At 39.9% G+C, this 16,114-nt stretch overlaps 1 protein-coding gene across 3 annotated transcripts; it reads right to left on the reverse strand.

The window, feature by feature from the left end:
• Positions 1-296: 296 nt before the first annotated feature.
• Positions 297-16,074, reverse strand: RBBP4 (RB binding protein 4, chromatin remodeling factor). Of its 3 annotated transcripts, none has more exons than XM_019979000.2 (12): positions 15,917-16,074; positions 15,211-15,358; positions 11,737-11,882; positions 4,581-4,754; positions 4,120-4,235; positions 3,841-4,001; positions 3,609-3,735; positions 3,387-3,464; positions 2,738-2,814; positions 2,587-2,644; positions 2,387-2,497; positions 297-447 (listed from the first exon to the last, which is right to left on the reverse strand). In XM_019979000.2, the coding sequence occupies exons 1-12, from the start codon at positions 15,930-15,932 to the stop codon at positions 382-384; spliced, it is 1,278 nt and encodes a 425-aa protein (XP_019834559.2). In that variant the 5' UTR covers positions 15,933-16,074; the 3' UTR covers positions 297-381. The 3 variants fall into 3 exon arrangements, with proteins under 3 accessions (XP_019834559.2, XP_070630534.1, XP_070630535.1); XM_070774433.1 differs by having other exon boundaries at positions 15,211-15,355; positions 15,917-16,063; XM_070774434.1 differs by lacking the exon at positions 15,917-16,074 and adding an exon at positions 15,717-15,847.
• Between the last annotated feature and the right edge of the window lie 40 nt (positions 16,075-16,114).

The raw sequence follows: 16,114 nt of genomic DNA on the forward strand, positions 1-16,114 counted from the left end.
TCATGGCTCAGACACCTACCTCACTTAGCTCTATTTCTTACTCACTCTAGCCTTTACTTAAATGAGTCTGAAAAACTTGGGGATATAGCATAAGAAGGAAAATAACCACACACAATATTCCCCTTTTTGTGGCTACTTTTAGACCTCTGTTACTAGAAAATTCCTAAAGAAAATTTAAATATAAGTCTGTGGCTTTGCTGAATCAAGAAGCCCCCAGTTAATATTTAGAAAACACCTTCTGTTTGGACTAATAACATTGTTGCTAGAACTTATTATAGAGAGATAACCAAACAAAGTCTGTGTCTCAAAACCAGTGTTAAATCAATCTCAGAGTTGAGAGGAAGAAAAGGGGAGTCTAAAAATCACAAGTGCAGACATGATCTAAGATCCTTGTCCTTCTGGATCCACGCTTCCTTCAGGGTCTTCATCATTATAAATGTTCTCAGCCTGCCAAAAACAAAGAGAAAACGGTATTGAGTAGACAGGAAAGTTACTTCTTGAAGTTAAGGCTGAAAATAGATGAGGCCAGGAAGACATACAGTGGGGTATATAGTCTGTTTTAACTATTCAACTCTGCAGCAGTTTGCTAAAAGCAGACATAGTCACCTGCAAATGGATGGGTATCGTTGTGGGCTAATAAAAACAGGCAGTTGGCCATATGCCAACCGCCTCCCCATTAAGATATTCCCCCAAAACTGAAGTATGGTTACTGTTTGTCTTGATAATCAACCTTGAATCTTTTTTTTAACCTTGAATCTTTTAACCAGACACTAATCATAATAAGTAAAAACAACACAAATGTCCATCAACTGATGAATGGATAAATAAAAGTCGAGTGATGGCTGCCTAGTACTGGGTGGACTAGAGGTGAACAGGAGGAATGACTACTGGGTATGGGGTTGGTTTCTGGGGTAACTAACGGTAGTGATGGTTGCACAATTCTGTGACTATACTAAAATTTGCTGAATTGTACATGGAGGAAAAAAGAATCCCCAGGCCTCAACAAAACCATGTTTCAAAATCAAATCTCAATTTATAAATATTTTTAAAAGAGAAACCGTTCTTGCATAAGGTAAACTCTACATGTACTACTTTCTTGTTCTTAGTGTGAACTATGCACAAACCCCTAGGACAGATGCTGTAGAGGATGGGATAGACATAACTTATAACCTGACTACAGGGACCAAGAATGTATACAACTGCGTGAGCAGTCTGACAACAGTTGTGTGGTATCTTTTCCCCTGACACCAATGGGGTGTCCAACAATTCAGTTCAATCCTGATGCTGACCACCTGGAGGCAAATCTGTGACCAAGGGCTCACACCCACAAGACTTCAGAGGCCAGTGTCAAGCCCTGATAGCTCAGGCTACCCAAGCACTTTTGTCCCACTTGGCTGTAAATTTTCTCACAACCTTGTCCCCCACCCTCTGGCCCGGTTTGGGCACAAGGGGCTACTTATAAATAGCAAGAGAGACTCCTACTACTCAGGAAATCTCAAGAGTATAAGCATTCCCTAAACATACCAACCACATTTTGGCAAATAGCCTTCTATCAAATAGTTACATATAATTAAACATAAGACTAGAAACCCAAATTTTAATATGAGGAAATTCTATCACGCTGTTCTACAATCTGCTTTTTCCCAGCTTATCAATGTATCATGAATAGCTTACAAAACTAGTGTACTTCTTTTTGATACGTAATATTCCAAAGTATGGATGCAGAACATGTGTTAATCTCATAAAACACAAATATTCCCATCTTACTTATTTTTGATTAATAGCATTATTCCATATGAAAGTTCTGAGTATCAAAATGTTTTTCCCTCATGCTAAGCCAAAATCTCACCTCTGGCACTTCTTCCTGGTTCTAGATCTACTCTGAGATAATAAAGGTTTATTTAGAATAATTTTCATTTATTCAGCCACTGTCATTTAAAAGTCATGCAATTGTTTTTTAAACTGTAGTAAAAGACACAGTTTATCATCGTAACCATTTTTAACTGTACAGTTCAGTGGCATTAAGTCCATCCATACTGTGTGTGCAAGTATCACCACCATCCATGTCCAGAAGGCAATCATTTCTTGGATTGCAACATGAGACATTGTTAATTATTTTTATTAAATCCCAAGTGCTCTGAAAACTCAAAGCAGGGCGATCACCTTCAACCAGGGCATAAAAAGGCAGGTAATGTTTTTGAAATCGAGGCAAGTTTCCTGGAGAAACAGTACTCTCTGATGCTGTGACACTGGGACAACCAGATAAGAGTAGACATTGACAATGGACAGGTAAGTCACATGGTGGGAGTAAACTAACAGAGCTGCCAGCTGTACTGAAGTATACATAAACAGAATAATACTAGGATTCATTTATCTAAACACTTACCATTTGCCACACTTGCATGATATTGTCTTCTGATACAGAACAAATCACCCAAGGTTCGTTGGGATTCCAGGAGAAATCAGATATCTTGGCAGTGTGACCACCATGAATAAACTGAAAGAGGGAGGAAAACAGAGATGAAAAGCAGACAGAGGACAATAAATCATGAACTATTTCAGTTGTGCTCAATATCTGTAACATACCAACAACTCTGGTGGCCCATCTTCTGCATCTTCTGGGGATTGTTCCTCTCCAATTTTACTAGCACAAAAAAGTTTTTAAGTTAAATTTACCTTGAGTATTCTGGAAAGTGTAAGAAAAGAACTTCACAAAAACTAATTTAACAAGACATACCTTAAATCCCAGACATTCAGTCTACGATCAGTACCACTGGAAGCCAAAATAGTCTCATTGTGAGGCGACCACTGAACCTATATGTAAGAAAAAAAATCCATCAATTAGAAAACTGAGGAGAGGGGAATTTCCTGGTGGTCCACTGCTTAAAAATCCACCCTACAATGTAGGGGAAAAATGTTTGATCCCTGATCAAGGAACTAAGATCCCAAATACCGCAGGACAACAAAAACCCACAAGCCACACCTAGAGAAGCCTGTGCAATGCAACAAAAGATCCCTGCAGTGACGACCTGACGCAGCCAAAACAAACAGATAAATGCCAAATGTCATCCAACACTGACCTAAAAACTAAAGTACAGCTCATCCACACAATCTACCCAAGTACTTTCAGTATTACACACAGTGCCTTTGCATTCAGTTTTGAACATAATGTAACAAATATTTCTTGAACTGAGTCAGAGGGCTCTGCATATTAAGAAAGGAGCTTAATTAAATTGATTAGGCAGAAAACTTGGGAGTCAGTACTTTAGGACTGAACTGGGAAATTATGATAGATATGGCAAGTTACCAAGAAATGGAAATAAGAGAAGAGACACACGTCAGGCATAAAGTTGATTAAAAACACTAGAAGCATTAGTTTCTCCTACCTGGAATATTTCATCCTTATGTGATTCAAAGGAATGCAACTTAAGTTTCAGATTTCTCAGATCCCACAGGGCAACAGTCTATGTACAAAAAGGAAAGCCAGAGTAATCAATAAAATTTTTTTAATGAGAAAAAGAAAATTCACAACTAAAAGATCTCCGTGCATTCAAAAGAAGTCAGAGAAATCCACCCTTTGTCTTTTTGTAAAGATAAATCACACTAACCTTGTCAGCTGATCCTGTGGCAAGAATGAACTCACTATAAGGATTGAAAGAAAGGCAGTTCACTTCAGCAGTGTGAGCATCAACTGAGTGGCTTGGTTTGGAAGTATTGTTTGAACGAGTATCCCAGCTTCAGTGAAAGAAAAAAAACAGGGGGGAAAAAGAAGCTTAAAATGGATAATCAAATATTATACAACTTAGATAATATATTGAGAAAAAGATGGATTCAACTCACATCATGAGTTTCTGATCATCAGCAACCGACCCAAAGAGGGACTCATGGAGCAGATGCCAGGAGACATCCTCCACTACTGCCGTGTGCCCTGTGAAGATGGTCTTCGCATCCACAACTTTCCCTTCCTTTGGAACAGCACTTATGTCCCACAGGCAGATGGTCTTAAATGAGAAAAATGAGCTATTATATAAAAGAAAGAGTCTCACTTCCTCATATACCCCAGAGGAAAACGCTGATACAACTAGCCCAGATGTGCTTCACACTGGGAAGGATACGCACGTGGTCATCTGAAGCACTCAGTAAGTGCCCACTGAGATTTGGGTTCCAAGAAAGCCCATAGCCTTCCTTCTGATGTCCACGGAGACGCAAGTCTGGGTTGCACTCTCCAGAAGGGTCTACAAAGTAACAGACACATCAAGACTATCCAGTCCACTGCCTCGCTGGACCTACTTAGCATAATGGAATTTTTATCAAGAGGTCTAAAGCTCTTATTTTTTATGAGAAATACAGACTATGACCAAATAGATAACATTTAAAAGCGGCACATTCTGTTCTATGTAAAAAAGCAATTTCTTTTTCCAGATGTAGGCAAGAAGGTTGAAGGAGTAGTACCCACACATATCAACATAATTCACAAGATGTTAAGATACACAATGAATAAGTTAGCAATTAAAACTGAGAGAAGCAATGTATTCCTGTAGTGATACATCATTTGTATTTGAATAGAAGAGAGAAGATACCTGGTTTAGAAGGATGTTTTGTATAGTCAAAAACAAGAACATCACTGGATGGAGTCTTGGTTGCAATGATGCAAGGGTTCTGGGGCATATAGCGTGCCCTGTTTACCTCTCCTTCATGGTTGATCTTGATTTCTATTTCAATTTTTCCACTAACCGAGCCAAAACCTCCAAATTCTGTAAATAAGATGTTAATTGCAAATGAGGACAAAGCAAGAAGTACTCTATGTTACTCAAAGTTTGACACAGGCAAGGCTTTTAATAAATGAACTGGTATAATACTAGAAGCAGTATCAATATTTATTAGCAATATAAACTGCACACTCCTTATTTCAATTATTTCTTACCATAACTGTACAGAGTAGGGAAGAATTATCTCCGAATATTTCACATGAGAAAAAGAGGAGCTGAGAGGACCTGTATTAATTTGCTCATGGTGACGTGACTACAGCAGAACCTAAAACGAATGCCCATTTTTCTGATCCCTTTCGGCTATGATACTCTTTCAGCTATGCCTAAAATGATTTTGGTAATTATATACCTAATAAATCTCAAATACATACACAGTGTGCTAGGTACTAAAGAGTCCCTCCTCTTGAGGGACTCTCTCTAGTCCCTTTCAATCTCTAGTTTGGGGTAACCTTCCTGAAATACTGACACCTTTCTTCGTATTAGTGAGGAAAAACAGAGCCACAACAGCTGGTTCAATTTTCCTGACCCCCCACTTACACTTGCCAACCAGAGTCCTTGGCTGAAATAAACCAGGTAGGCAAGGACTAGACAAAAACATATTTTATTCACATTTGACTACTGTATGCACTTACAGAGTTCTCCCAAGTACCATTATAAAATGTTTAAGAATATCATTTGTCATTATATAAATCTTGGCAAGGGTTTCCCTGGTGGCTCAATGGTAAAGAATCCACCTGCCAATGCAGGAGACACAGGTTTGATAAGTTGGGTAATATGATTAGCAGATAACATTCAACCTCAAAATAATTTTATACACTGCAAAGCAGTGGTTCAAACAAGCTAACAGCCTAAAAACAGTTCAAAACAGATTCTCAAAGAGGGGGCAAAGAAAAACATTGAACAAATCTCCCTCCAGAATTCTAGACCACAAATTTCTATAATGCAAAAAGAATGCATGATTAGGATATGTGATCTCAAAGAACTTTTATTCCAAACACAAGGAGATAAGCACACAATTTATCAGCTATATACTACTACTAGGGCTTTCCCGGTGCCTCAGTGGTAAAGAATCTGCCTGCCAATGCAGGAGACATAGGTTCGATCCCTGCATAGGGAAGATCCCCCAAAGAAGAAAATGGAAACCCACTCCAGTATTCTTGCCAGGGAAATCCCATGGATGGAGGATACTGGTGGGCTACAGTGCATGGGCTTGCAAAAGAGTCAAGATAAGACTTAGCAACTAAACAACAACATACTACTAATCAGAGGCACCCTCTCCCCCGCTACCTGCGGTTAAAGTACAATAGAACTTGGATTCAATCCCTGGTCCAGGAAGATTCCACACGCCACAGAGCAACAACTACTGAAGCCTGCACGCTCTAGGGCCTGCACGCTACAACTAATGAGCCCCTGTGGTGCAACTAAAGCCCATGCGCCTAGAGCCCGTGCTCTCAAACGAGAAAGCAGCCCCACTCTCTGCAACTGACAAAGCCCGCATGCAGCAATAAAGAACAAGTGCAGCCAGAAATAAACAAACGAGTAACTATATCAGTGTGTATGTGTTAAAAAAAAAAATCAGCTTAGAGGATTCACAACTGAGATTTATGAAGATGAGGATTCATCTATTTAACAAATAATCAGGGACTGCTCAAATTTAACGTGAGAGCAAAAACACCAAATCTAATGTAGGGAACAAAGACTGAGGTATCAATGTACAATACAGTGAATGACTATCAAGGTCTAACTACACTCCTATTTTGTTTGCTTCCCTCGTAAAATACTATTTAAAAAGACTGAAATATAATAATATGCTTAAACTGTGTAGCCTGATGAATTTTTACACATGCGTACATCAGGGGAGTTACTACCTGATAAAACATGGAACATCTCTAGCACTCTCATCCTCCCCGAAGGCACTTCTGTATCCCTCCCAACTAATACTGCTGGACAAACTAGATAACCAGCATTCTAATTTCTACCACTTTGCCATTTTTTTAGTCCATAAACATTTTGAAACTAAGAATAAGTTGCAACATCTTGAGTCAAATATTCCAATTACTTCATCATGACTTAATACTAGTTTATTACATATAACTGAAGTAGAAGACTAAAGGTAACTCAAAAACAAACACTCCCCCTCAAAACCAATTCCCCAATAAGTTGCTAAAAATAAACTCGATATTTCAAGATCTTGGTAACAGAATCTGAAGTAAAATTTCAAACCTATTTTCAGGGCTTCAAATATGACCATAGCTGGGCTGAATGTAATACAAATACATAAATTCTTTTTAAATGTCAAAACAAGCCTAAGCCAATTTTTTGTTCTTTCATCTTGAAAGTTCAATGATCTTTTGAAGCTGTCACCAAGTACCTCAGATCAAATGCGGCTAAGCAGATGGTAATCAATTTTAATAGCTCGATCTCAGACTTTAGGACACTTCATCTAAGAGCAAGGAGGGACTAGGAATCTATCTGTGTAACAACCACTTAAGAAGCTTTAAGAGACATTGGTATGTATCTACTTCCACCATTGTTGAGACCATATGGAGAGAGCACCTGCTTTCCTTTAAGCACCAAGCTTGTCCAGCCATCTGAGTGATTTGAAGGAAGGAGGAGATGGAAAAGGAAGAGAAAAGGAAGGTATGTAACCTTAGGGAAGTTACCCAGTTTTCTTGTGAGGATTAAATAGGGAGATGTATTGCAGTCATACAATCATGTCATATACATTACTTTTATTTTCATAGTTTCTATAGTGTTAAGTATTAGGGGGATAAAGGTATCATCAGAAAAGCAAGTCAGCAAAAGCAAATTGGTTTGATGCCACTCAAAAAACAAAATAGATAATCAACAAGGATTTAGAACTTCCAGATGTACAAGCTAGGTTTAGAAAAGGTAGAGGAACCAGAGATCAAATTGGCAACATTTGCTGGATCATAGAGAAAGCAAGAGAATTTCAGGAAACCATTTAATTCTCTGCTTCACTGACTACACTAAAGCCTTTGACTGTGTGGCACAACAAACTGTGGAAAATTCTTAAAGAAATGGGAATACCAGACCACCTTATCTGTCTGAGAAACCTGTATGCAGGTCAAGAAGCAACAGTTAGAACCAGATATGGGAGAAGGAAATGGCAACCCACTCTAGTGTTCTTGCCTGGAGAATCCCAGGGACGGGGGATCCTGGTGGGCTGCTGTCTATGGGGTCGCACAGAGTCAGACATGACTGAAGCAACTTAGCAGCGGCAAAGTCCATACAAAGCATAGAAATACATTTTAATTATCATAAATTTAAATCACACTTGGGAAATCACTTGGGCTTTTGAAGATCAGTGAGGATCAGAATGCATAACTCCTTTATTTTTTTTCAATTCAGTGTCTAGAATTTTCTGGTAAATTCTCACATTTTATTTTCCTTGGGAGACACAGGCCTCGTGGCTGTATTTCTAGCTTTTTTCCCTTAAACCAATGGGCATCAAATCTGTCTCCAGTGCTGGTAAATAAAAGAAAAGCTTTTAAAGTAGGATGTATGCGGTAAAAAAAAAAGAACCAGATATGGAACAGTGGACTGACTCCAAATTGAGGAAGAAGTACGTCAAGGCTGTATATGGTCACCTTTCTTATTCAACTCATATGCAGAGTTCATTATGTGAAATGCCTAGCTAGATGAATCACAAGCTGGAATCAAGATTTCGGGAGAAATATCATCAACTTCAGATATGAAGATGCTGGGAAAGACTGAAGGCAAACGGAGAAGGGGGCTGCAGAGGATGAGATGGGTAGAGAGCATCACTGACTCAATGGACATGAGTTTGAGCAAACTCCGGGAGATAGTGAAGGACAGGGAAGCCTGGTTCGCTGCAGTCCACAGGCATGCAAAGAGTGGAGCAGACTTATCGATTAAACAACAACATAAGGAATTATACCCAATGTTGTGGTAGCCTTAATGAAATATGGGAAAAACAAAAACAAAACACCCAATGAATCATCATGTTGAACATCTGAAACACAACACTGTAAATCAACTATTTAAAATTTTAATGGTCAAAAGAGAGAAGTACCAGAAAACAGATAACTATTTTAAAACCTTGGAGTGATTTGAAAGGCCTTTCAAAGAATGACAAAATCTGAAGGATACCAAAGGAAAGGTGGGTAATTAAAAATTCACAGCTTCTAAAGTAAATAGGGAACTCAGTGGTAAAGAACACAACTAAATAGCTGTGGCTCAGTGGTCAAGAATCCACCTGCCAATGCAGGAGACATGGGTTCCAGCCTTGATCTGAGAAGATCCCACATGCTGCGAAGCAACTAGGCCCATGTGCCACAACTATTGAGCCTGTGCTCTGCAACAAGAGAACCCACTGCGATGAGAGAAGCCACTGCACCACAAGGAAGCCCTCCTTGCTGTAACTAGAGAAAAGCCTGCCCAGCAGCAAGGATCCAGCACAGTCATAAATAAATTTAAATAAATAGGATTCAAGATTATAAAATAAACAGGGGAAAAATTATCTATAACCTATTAGGGATAACTTACATTACATATATAGTTAACTCAAAAGAAAAAATGAGAAAAACACATAAATAGGCAGTTCAAGAGACTGACAAAAGATAAATATTTTAAAGTAAGTCCAACATCACAAATAACTTAAAAAGCAAGTTAGGGAATTCCTGGAGGTCCAGTGGTCAAGACTCTGTACTTTTGCTGTCACGGGTGCTGATGCGATTCCTGGTGGGGGAACTAAGATTCTGTAAGCCCCGTGGAGCAGCCGTTAAAAACCAAATGACATGAAAACCAAAACCAAGAAAGAAAACACCCCTCCAACAACAACAAAGTAAAATGAGAGCGCAGCATTCAATGCTGGTAAAAGCATGCAGAAACAGACATCAATGTATCTGCTACTGGTGAAATTGAGAGTCTTATTTGGAGGGCAACTTAGCAGTACCAATATACTTGGAAATGTTCTTGCAAATTAATCAACATTCAATTTAGGTAATTGTTCTACAGCAAAACTATGCAAGATATATGCACAAAGACTATTTTTGAAGTCAAAAGATTGGAAACCACTTAAATGTTAATTGAGTAACCACAGCAGAGTATACAGGCATCAAAAGGAGGCACATGCCCATATGCTCAACAAAAAAGATGTCTGGGATACATGAGGCTGCGAAGTATTTTTTATCTTATATTCCCAGTACAAAGAAAAACTACCTATCCTTAGTACTTAATGTATCTGTTGAGTGAGTGATCCAATAATTGGGATAAATCATTTAGAAAACTATCAATTTAACAGTGATCCATAAACGACAGATTTATGTGGCGAGGGGTTCACATAGTTGCTTCAAATTTTTTTTTTTGTCTGCACTACATGGGCTTGTGAGATCTTATTTCCCAGACCAGGGAGCAAACAGCACCCGCCCCCCACCCCCCACCCCCCACCCCCCACTGAAAGCAGGAAGTCCTAACCACTGGACCACCAGGGAAAGCCCTGCTTCAATTTTTAAAGATGATTTATTATATTACCAATCAGAATATTTGCTTTATACCGAAATAACTAAAAATTCTATTTAAAGACAGTTTGTCTTAGTAAAAAGAAAACAGGCTCAGGGAGGCTAAAAGATTTATCCTCAAACTACACAGCTAGTGAGCAGCACAACAGGGTCCCAAGCCCTAGTCTTCTGATTCTTTTTTTCTTTCTAACAACAAAAAAATTTGCTATTTTTGGCTGTGCGGCATGTGGGATCTTAGTTCCCCAACCAGGGACTGAACCTATGCCCCTTGCAGTTTAAGCATAGACCCCTTCATCACTACTAATGCCTACCCAGAGAATATCTCTGCAGTAACCATACCCTACAGCTCACACACACAGGTCAGTGAAGCAAAATCATGTTTGCTGGCCCTTATCCTAAGAACTTATTTTGCATTCTGCTAAGCTAAATATGGAATGATCAAAAGAATAACTGCACATTACAATCTTGGCAAATAACTGGAAACCAAAATAACTTAAATAATGGAATGGATTCGATTAATCTGCAGAAATCTAAGATAAGGTAACATTACACATTCATTTTTGGGGGCCACAAATCTCAATACTGAAAGTCTATCTTCTACCTTTGGTAATAATTTGAGTTCAAGGACAATAATAAAGGAAACCCACTCAATTCTATCTCTTCTGAAAGGGAAAAAAATAATTCATGAATAGTTAAGCCCTAACGTTATCACCTAAAAATAGGATATAATTAAACACTCATTTAATTTTTATATACTATACAGCAAATACCATAGTTAAGTCCTTTCTACCATTTAAACCTGGAAAGGGTAATTTATTTATTTATTTATTTATTTTTAATGGCTGCGTCAGGCAAGGCCCGGGCTGCAGCGGCGTAGGACGGAGAACGTGAAACGCGGCACCGAGCGCTCTCACCGCAAGCGCAGACAACACCGGCACTGGAAAGGGTAATTTAAAGCCAGTGCTTTTCAATCTTTTTTTTCCCCCATTATTGCCCCATAAGATATTTTGACACCTTAATGAAATTCTAATACCACAGATAATCTGTGTATTGTTTATGCATGCTATGTATATCTGTGCTTGAAACAGTTCAAAGAATAAGACTGTTTTCACACATGCCCCACTCTGAGAATCAATTTTCAATTCCCCAGGGGCAGTATCTTCCATGTTGAGAATGCAAGCATGCATGGCAATAATCTATGGTGGATTTTAACTTCTTGAAATTTGCCTACCACCAAATTTAGTTGAAGGAAGTTTATAGAAAAATTACAGAACCAAGTACATGTTACATGTCTTCTGACATCTAATATCTATACTGAAAATCAGGCTTTTCAAAGCTTAATATCTTGTTCTTGAGAGGCTACTTTATCAAACTGTACACACTTTTTAATGATAATTCAGAGATACAAAAATATAACCAAAATAAGTATCATTCCTCCCTTCACCTTTAATTAAGACTCCTACCTCCTTTTTCACTGTCGTAGTGTGAAGCATCAAACTGAGCGTCATCGTTAGGGAGCTGCACGCTGGCTATCACAAGGTGGTTTTGCTCATCTGATGTGTGTGTCCCCAGGACAAGTCGATGAATACTGAAATCTTTCCCTTCTGGTCTGTAATAGCAACATATGGTCAATAGTCAATTTAGTAAACTAAGAGAGACCACAAAGTCAGTGACATACATGTATATACAAGGCATTATTACAAACAGGTTTTGAGAGAAAGAAGTCATTAAGAGCCGTATTTCCTTACTTTTAACATATCTTCCACAGAGCTGAGGGCAGGTACCACATACCACTTAATTTCGTAATTATTTCTTAACTTGGCCAAATATTTACAATTACTTTTGAGGAAAAAGTCTGACAGAATAAAATAAAAATTAATTATTCATCCTTTACAAGTAGCTGGAGAGAAAAAAACCAATTGTTGGGTATATGAACACTTCTGGTTACTTCATTAAAATGGAAAGGGACTGACATCAGGTAAGCTAATGTCTCAAAATGAGATAAAACCCAGAAGAGGGGGACAAGAGCTTTGAAAGACAGTATTCCAAGGGAGGTAAGCAAAGATGAAGGTTACAACACTATGAAGTAATATTCTAATTTAAAGATGGTTTGCGAAAACGGACTTCCTTGGTGGCTCAGACAGTTAAGAATCTGCCTGCAATGCAGGAGACCTGGGTTCAATCACTGAGTCAGGAAGATCAACTGGAGAAGGGAATGGCTACCCACTCCAGTATTCTTGCCTGGAGAATTCCATGGACAGAGGAGTCTGGCAGGCCACAGCCCATGGGGTGGCCTAAGATTAACTAAGTAACAGAACTAGGACTGAATCTAAATGACTTTGAATGTGGGAAAACAGTGGGAGAGAAGGTCAAAAGGCAGATTGAAATCAGACCCTAGGGTACTGAATGTTTGCTTAACATATGAACTCTCTACTAAAAGGAACAAAGAACCATGGAAAATTTATAAGGGATGTACCATAATTTGAGTTATGTCAGAAGGATTAATTCAGTGTAAAGCATAAAGCAGAGATTCTTCAAGTGTGGTATGGGGAACAAAAGCATCAACATTATCTGTGAACTCCCACATGCAAATTCTCAAATCCACTATAGACATACTCAATGAGAAACTTAGGGGGGGTGATTTGTAGTGCTTAACAGTCTGTTCTGGGAATTCCCTGGTGGTCCAGTGGCTAAGACTCTGTGCTCCTGATGCAGGGGGGCTGGGTTCCATCCCTGGTCAGGGAACTAGTTCCCACGTACCACAACTAAGACTCTATGCAGCCAAATAAATAAATATTTAAAAAAAAAGAAAAAAACCAGTCTGTTCTACAGGGAATTTCCTGGCAGTCCAGTGGTTAGGACTCAATGCTTTCTTAATTCCTCGTTGGTGATCTAAGATTCTGCAGCTTCAGGGCATGGCCAGTGTAAAAAGAAAAAAAAAGTTTTCCGATTCCTTCAGCTGATTATGATGCCTGTTAAAAGTTTGAGAACCCCAGTCTAGATGGGAAAGATGCTACACAAGAATTCATCAGGGCTTATAAACAGACTGCCAAGTCAAGAAAGGGCTGAGGGGAGGGGAGGGGGGGAACAGATCTAAGAAATGTCAAACCAAAGTCAACTATGATAAGGAGAAATAGAAACAATAGAAGAAAGCTGGGTTGGTATCGCCATAGAAAAAATACACTTAGTTTGGACCACATCATGTAGGGAAAGCTAATAAGATACTCTAGAGAAGACACCAATAATAACAGGCAGCTGGAAATTCAGGTAGAGCTCAGAAGCTGGGTGTTAAGATAACCAGCAGAAATTCCTCTGCACACTTTCAGATATCCTATGTGCAAAAAGAAGAGGAAATATAAGAGGGCTGCCAACATAAAGTTGGGGATACTTGTATTTACAAAGTTAAACAACTAAAGGAAGTGTGGGAGTGAAGAAGAGTATTATAAAACTACAACCGTATCATTCTAAGAAACAGAATATAAATAAACACCAAAACACACAGACACACATTAAACAGACATTAGGGAGAGTTGTTGTAAGTAATCCCATCCTAAAAAAATAAATAACACTGTTATACAAGTACAATACCAAAATAAAGGAAGGGTATTTGGACCAAAGTCTAATCCTGCAGAAAGGCTTATTCATCTACATCTGTAAAGAAGAAAGCTACTAAGAACACAGATTTCAGCCTTGGGTTATTCAGTCTTAAGTCAAAGTGAAGTCGCTCAGTCGTGTCCAACTTTTTGCAACCCCATGGACTGTAGCCTACCAGGCTCCTCCCTCCATGAGATTCTCCATGGCAAGAGTACTGGAGAGGGTTGCCATTTCTTTCTCCAGGGGATCTTCCCAGACCCAGGGATCGAACCCGGGTCTCCTGCATTCCAAGCAGACGCTTTAACCTCTGAGCCATAGCAAGTGCTTGTGTTTTCCAAACCTAGTTAATCACATTACATGGAAAGCTTTTCCAGAATGATTTAGTAAGGACGGGGTGGCCAATATTTGGGATCCTTTGGTCCAATACAATTTACCACCTGACTATAGTAAATCTAGAATTACTGCTCAAACTATTTTTAAGTATCCTGCCACAAGTTCCTAAGTGGTCTGAACTACTGACAACTAACAGAAACAACTCCTCTTACCCTGAATTCAAATAATTCTGATAATCAACTGAATATGGGAACTCCTAATTAACATACTTAGGACAAGGAGGGAGGTTTAAAAGGGAGGGGACATAAGTATACTTATTGCTACTTCATCTAATGTATGGCAGAAACTAATATAATACTGTAAAGCAATTATCCTCCAATTAAAAATAAATTAATTAAAAAAAAAAATCCTTAGGACAGATCCCCCCCTTTTAAATGCCAACCGGAGGATAGTAGGCTCATATTGTTATTAATAATATTTGCATAAATTGTCAGTTAGTTTTTGAGCAAAAACATAGTCAAATAACCACAATTCACAAATATCCTGACTTCTAAAAGTCCTGAATTTTGAAGAAACGTACTTACTCAGTACACATGTAATTTTTAAAGATTGTTCTGAGTGGCAGGTTATCATGTCACAATCATCTCTGCATTAACCAGATAGTATAAACGACTGTGAGATTCAAAATTTTTTTTGTTGAAAGAACTGCATTTACCATAATCACTTTTTGAAAGCTGACAAATTTTACATTATTGTTTGGTCAACTACAGTTATAATACGCCTATTCAATTCAGTTATCAGAAAAAGAAGACATCAACATGTTTTCTCTTATCAAGTAAACTGCAAAGTAGTTTCACATTTTGTCTTTTTTGGCCTAGAAAAAAAATGTCCCCAATAGGTTCTGATCACGTGTCCGCTCCGGGTGACTGGAGAGAGGAAAACAGGGATAATCAATGTGAGAAATCTACACTGAGAACACAACAAAATAACATTCAACGGATTCTTATCACCTGGTTACATCTGGAAGCCACTGTGCAGTTAGGCTAGGCCACTCCAGAGCATGGGTCATCACCAAATCGTAAAGAAAAGGGGTGTTCTTTTTCCATATTTTGTATTCTTCGTTGATCACACGTTCCTCTACTGCGTCATCAAAGGCTGCTAAAAAATAAAAACCAAATTAAGTTAGCGACCACAAATGGAAACCGAGTAAACACTTCCAAAGCCACCGGCACTCCTAAATCCCGATTCTGAAATGGAGATCTGTCTAAAGCTCCCCGAGGCACAGCCACCAACGCCGCTCTCCGGCCTCGCGGGGCTTTAACTGCTGGGCTCATCGCTGCCAAATGCCGTTAACCGCTCGGGCGACGGCGTCGGGAGGAGCACAGAACCGGCCTGGAGGCCGGAGCACCGGCCCTTGCGGGTAGTAAGCACTGCAGGGAGAACCCGGAGAGAGGCGAGCAGACCGACAGGGCGTGCGGAAAAGGACCAAACACCCGCCGGGGACCCAAATGCCTGCCTCAAGCCGCTGCGCCGGGGCCTCAGCTCTGGAGGAGCTGGAGCGCCGTTAACCCGCCCCGCGGAGCGATTCTCCTCACGCCTGCGATGGCGGGGACGACACTCAGCTGAGTCTGGCCTGTCCTCACTGTTAGGCCGTTTCGAGGCCGCTACGCAACCCCGGCACCCCCCACTCTCCTGGGGCCGCCCCGGAACCCTCACCTTCCTTGTCGGCCATGGCGGGTAGGCAAGCCGGCGGGGATCCCGGGGTTGAGCGTTGCGGGAGGGGCGGGGAGCCTGCGGGCGCTCGCTCTGCGCGCGCGGCCTCTATTGTTTCCTGCTGCCCCTGCGTGAGGGGTGACTCGCGCACCTTCGCGCCAACACCGGCCAATCGGAGTGCGCCGAGCGGCGAAGTGGGCG

This window comes from Bos indicus, chromosome 2 (genome assembly GCF_029378745.1).
Source record: "Bos indicus isolate NIAB-ARS_2022 breed Sahiwal x Tharparkar chromosome 2, NIAB-ARS_B.indTharparkar_mat_pri_1.0, whole genome shotgun sequence".
Taxonomy (NCBI): domain Eukaryota; kingdom Metazoa; phylum Chordata; class Mammalia; order Artiodactyla; family Bovidae; genus Bos; species Bos indicus.

What these genes read in the sequence shown, in the direction of transcription:
- RBBP4 (XM_019979000.2), bottom strand. An exon ending in CTACGACAGTGAAAAAGGAG is followed by an intron (nt 4,755 to 11,736) that starts GTAGGAGTCTTA and finishes TCTTATTTACAG; the next exon opens with AATTTGGAGGTTTTGGCTCG. An exon ending in ATGGGCCACCAGAGTTGTTG is followed by an intron (nt 2,498 to 2,586) that starts GTATGTTACAGA and finishes TCCCTCTTTCAG; the next exon opens with TTTATTCATGGTGGTCACAC.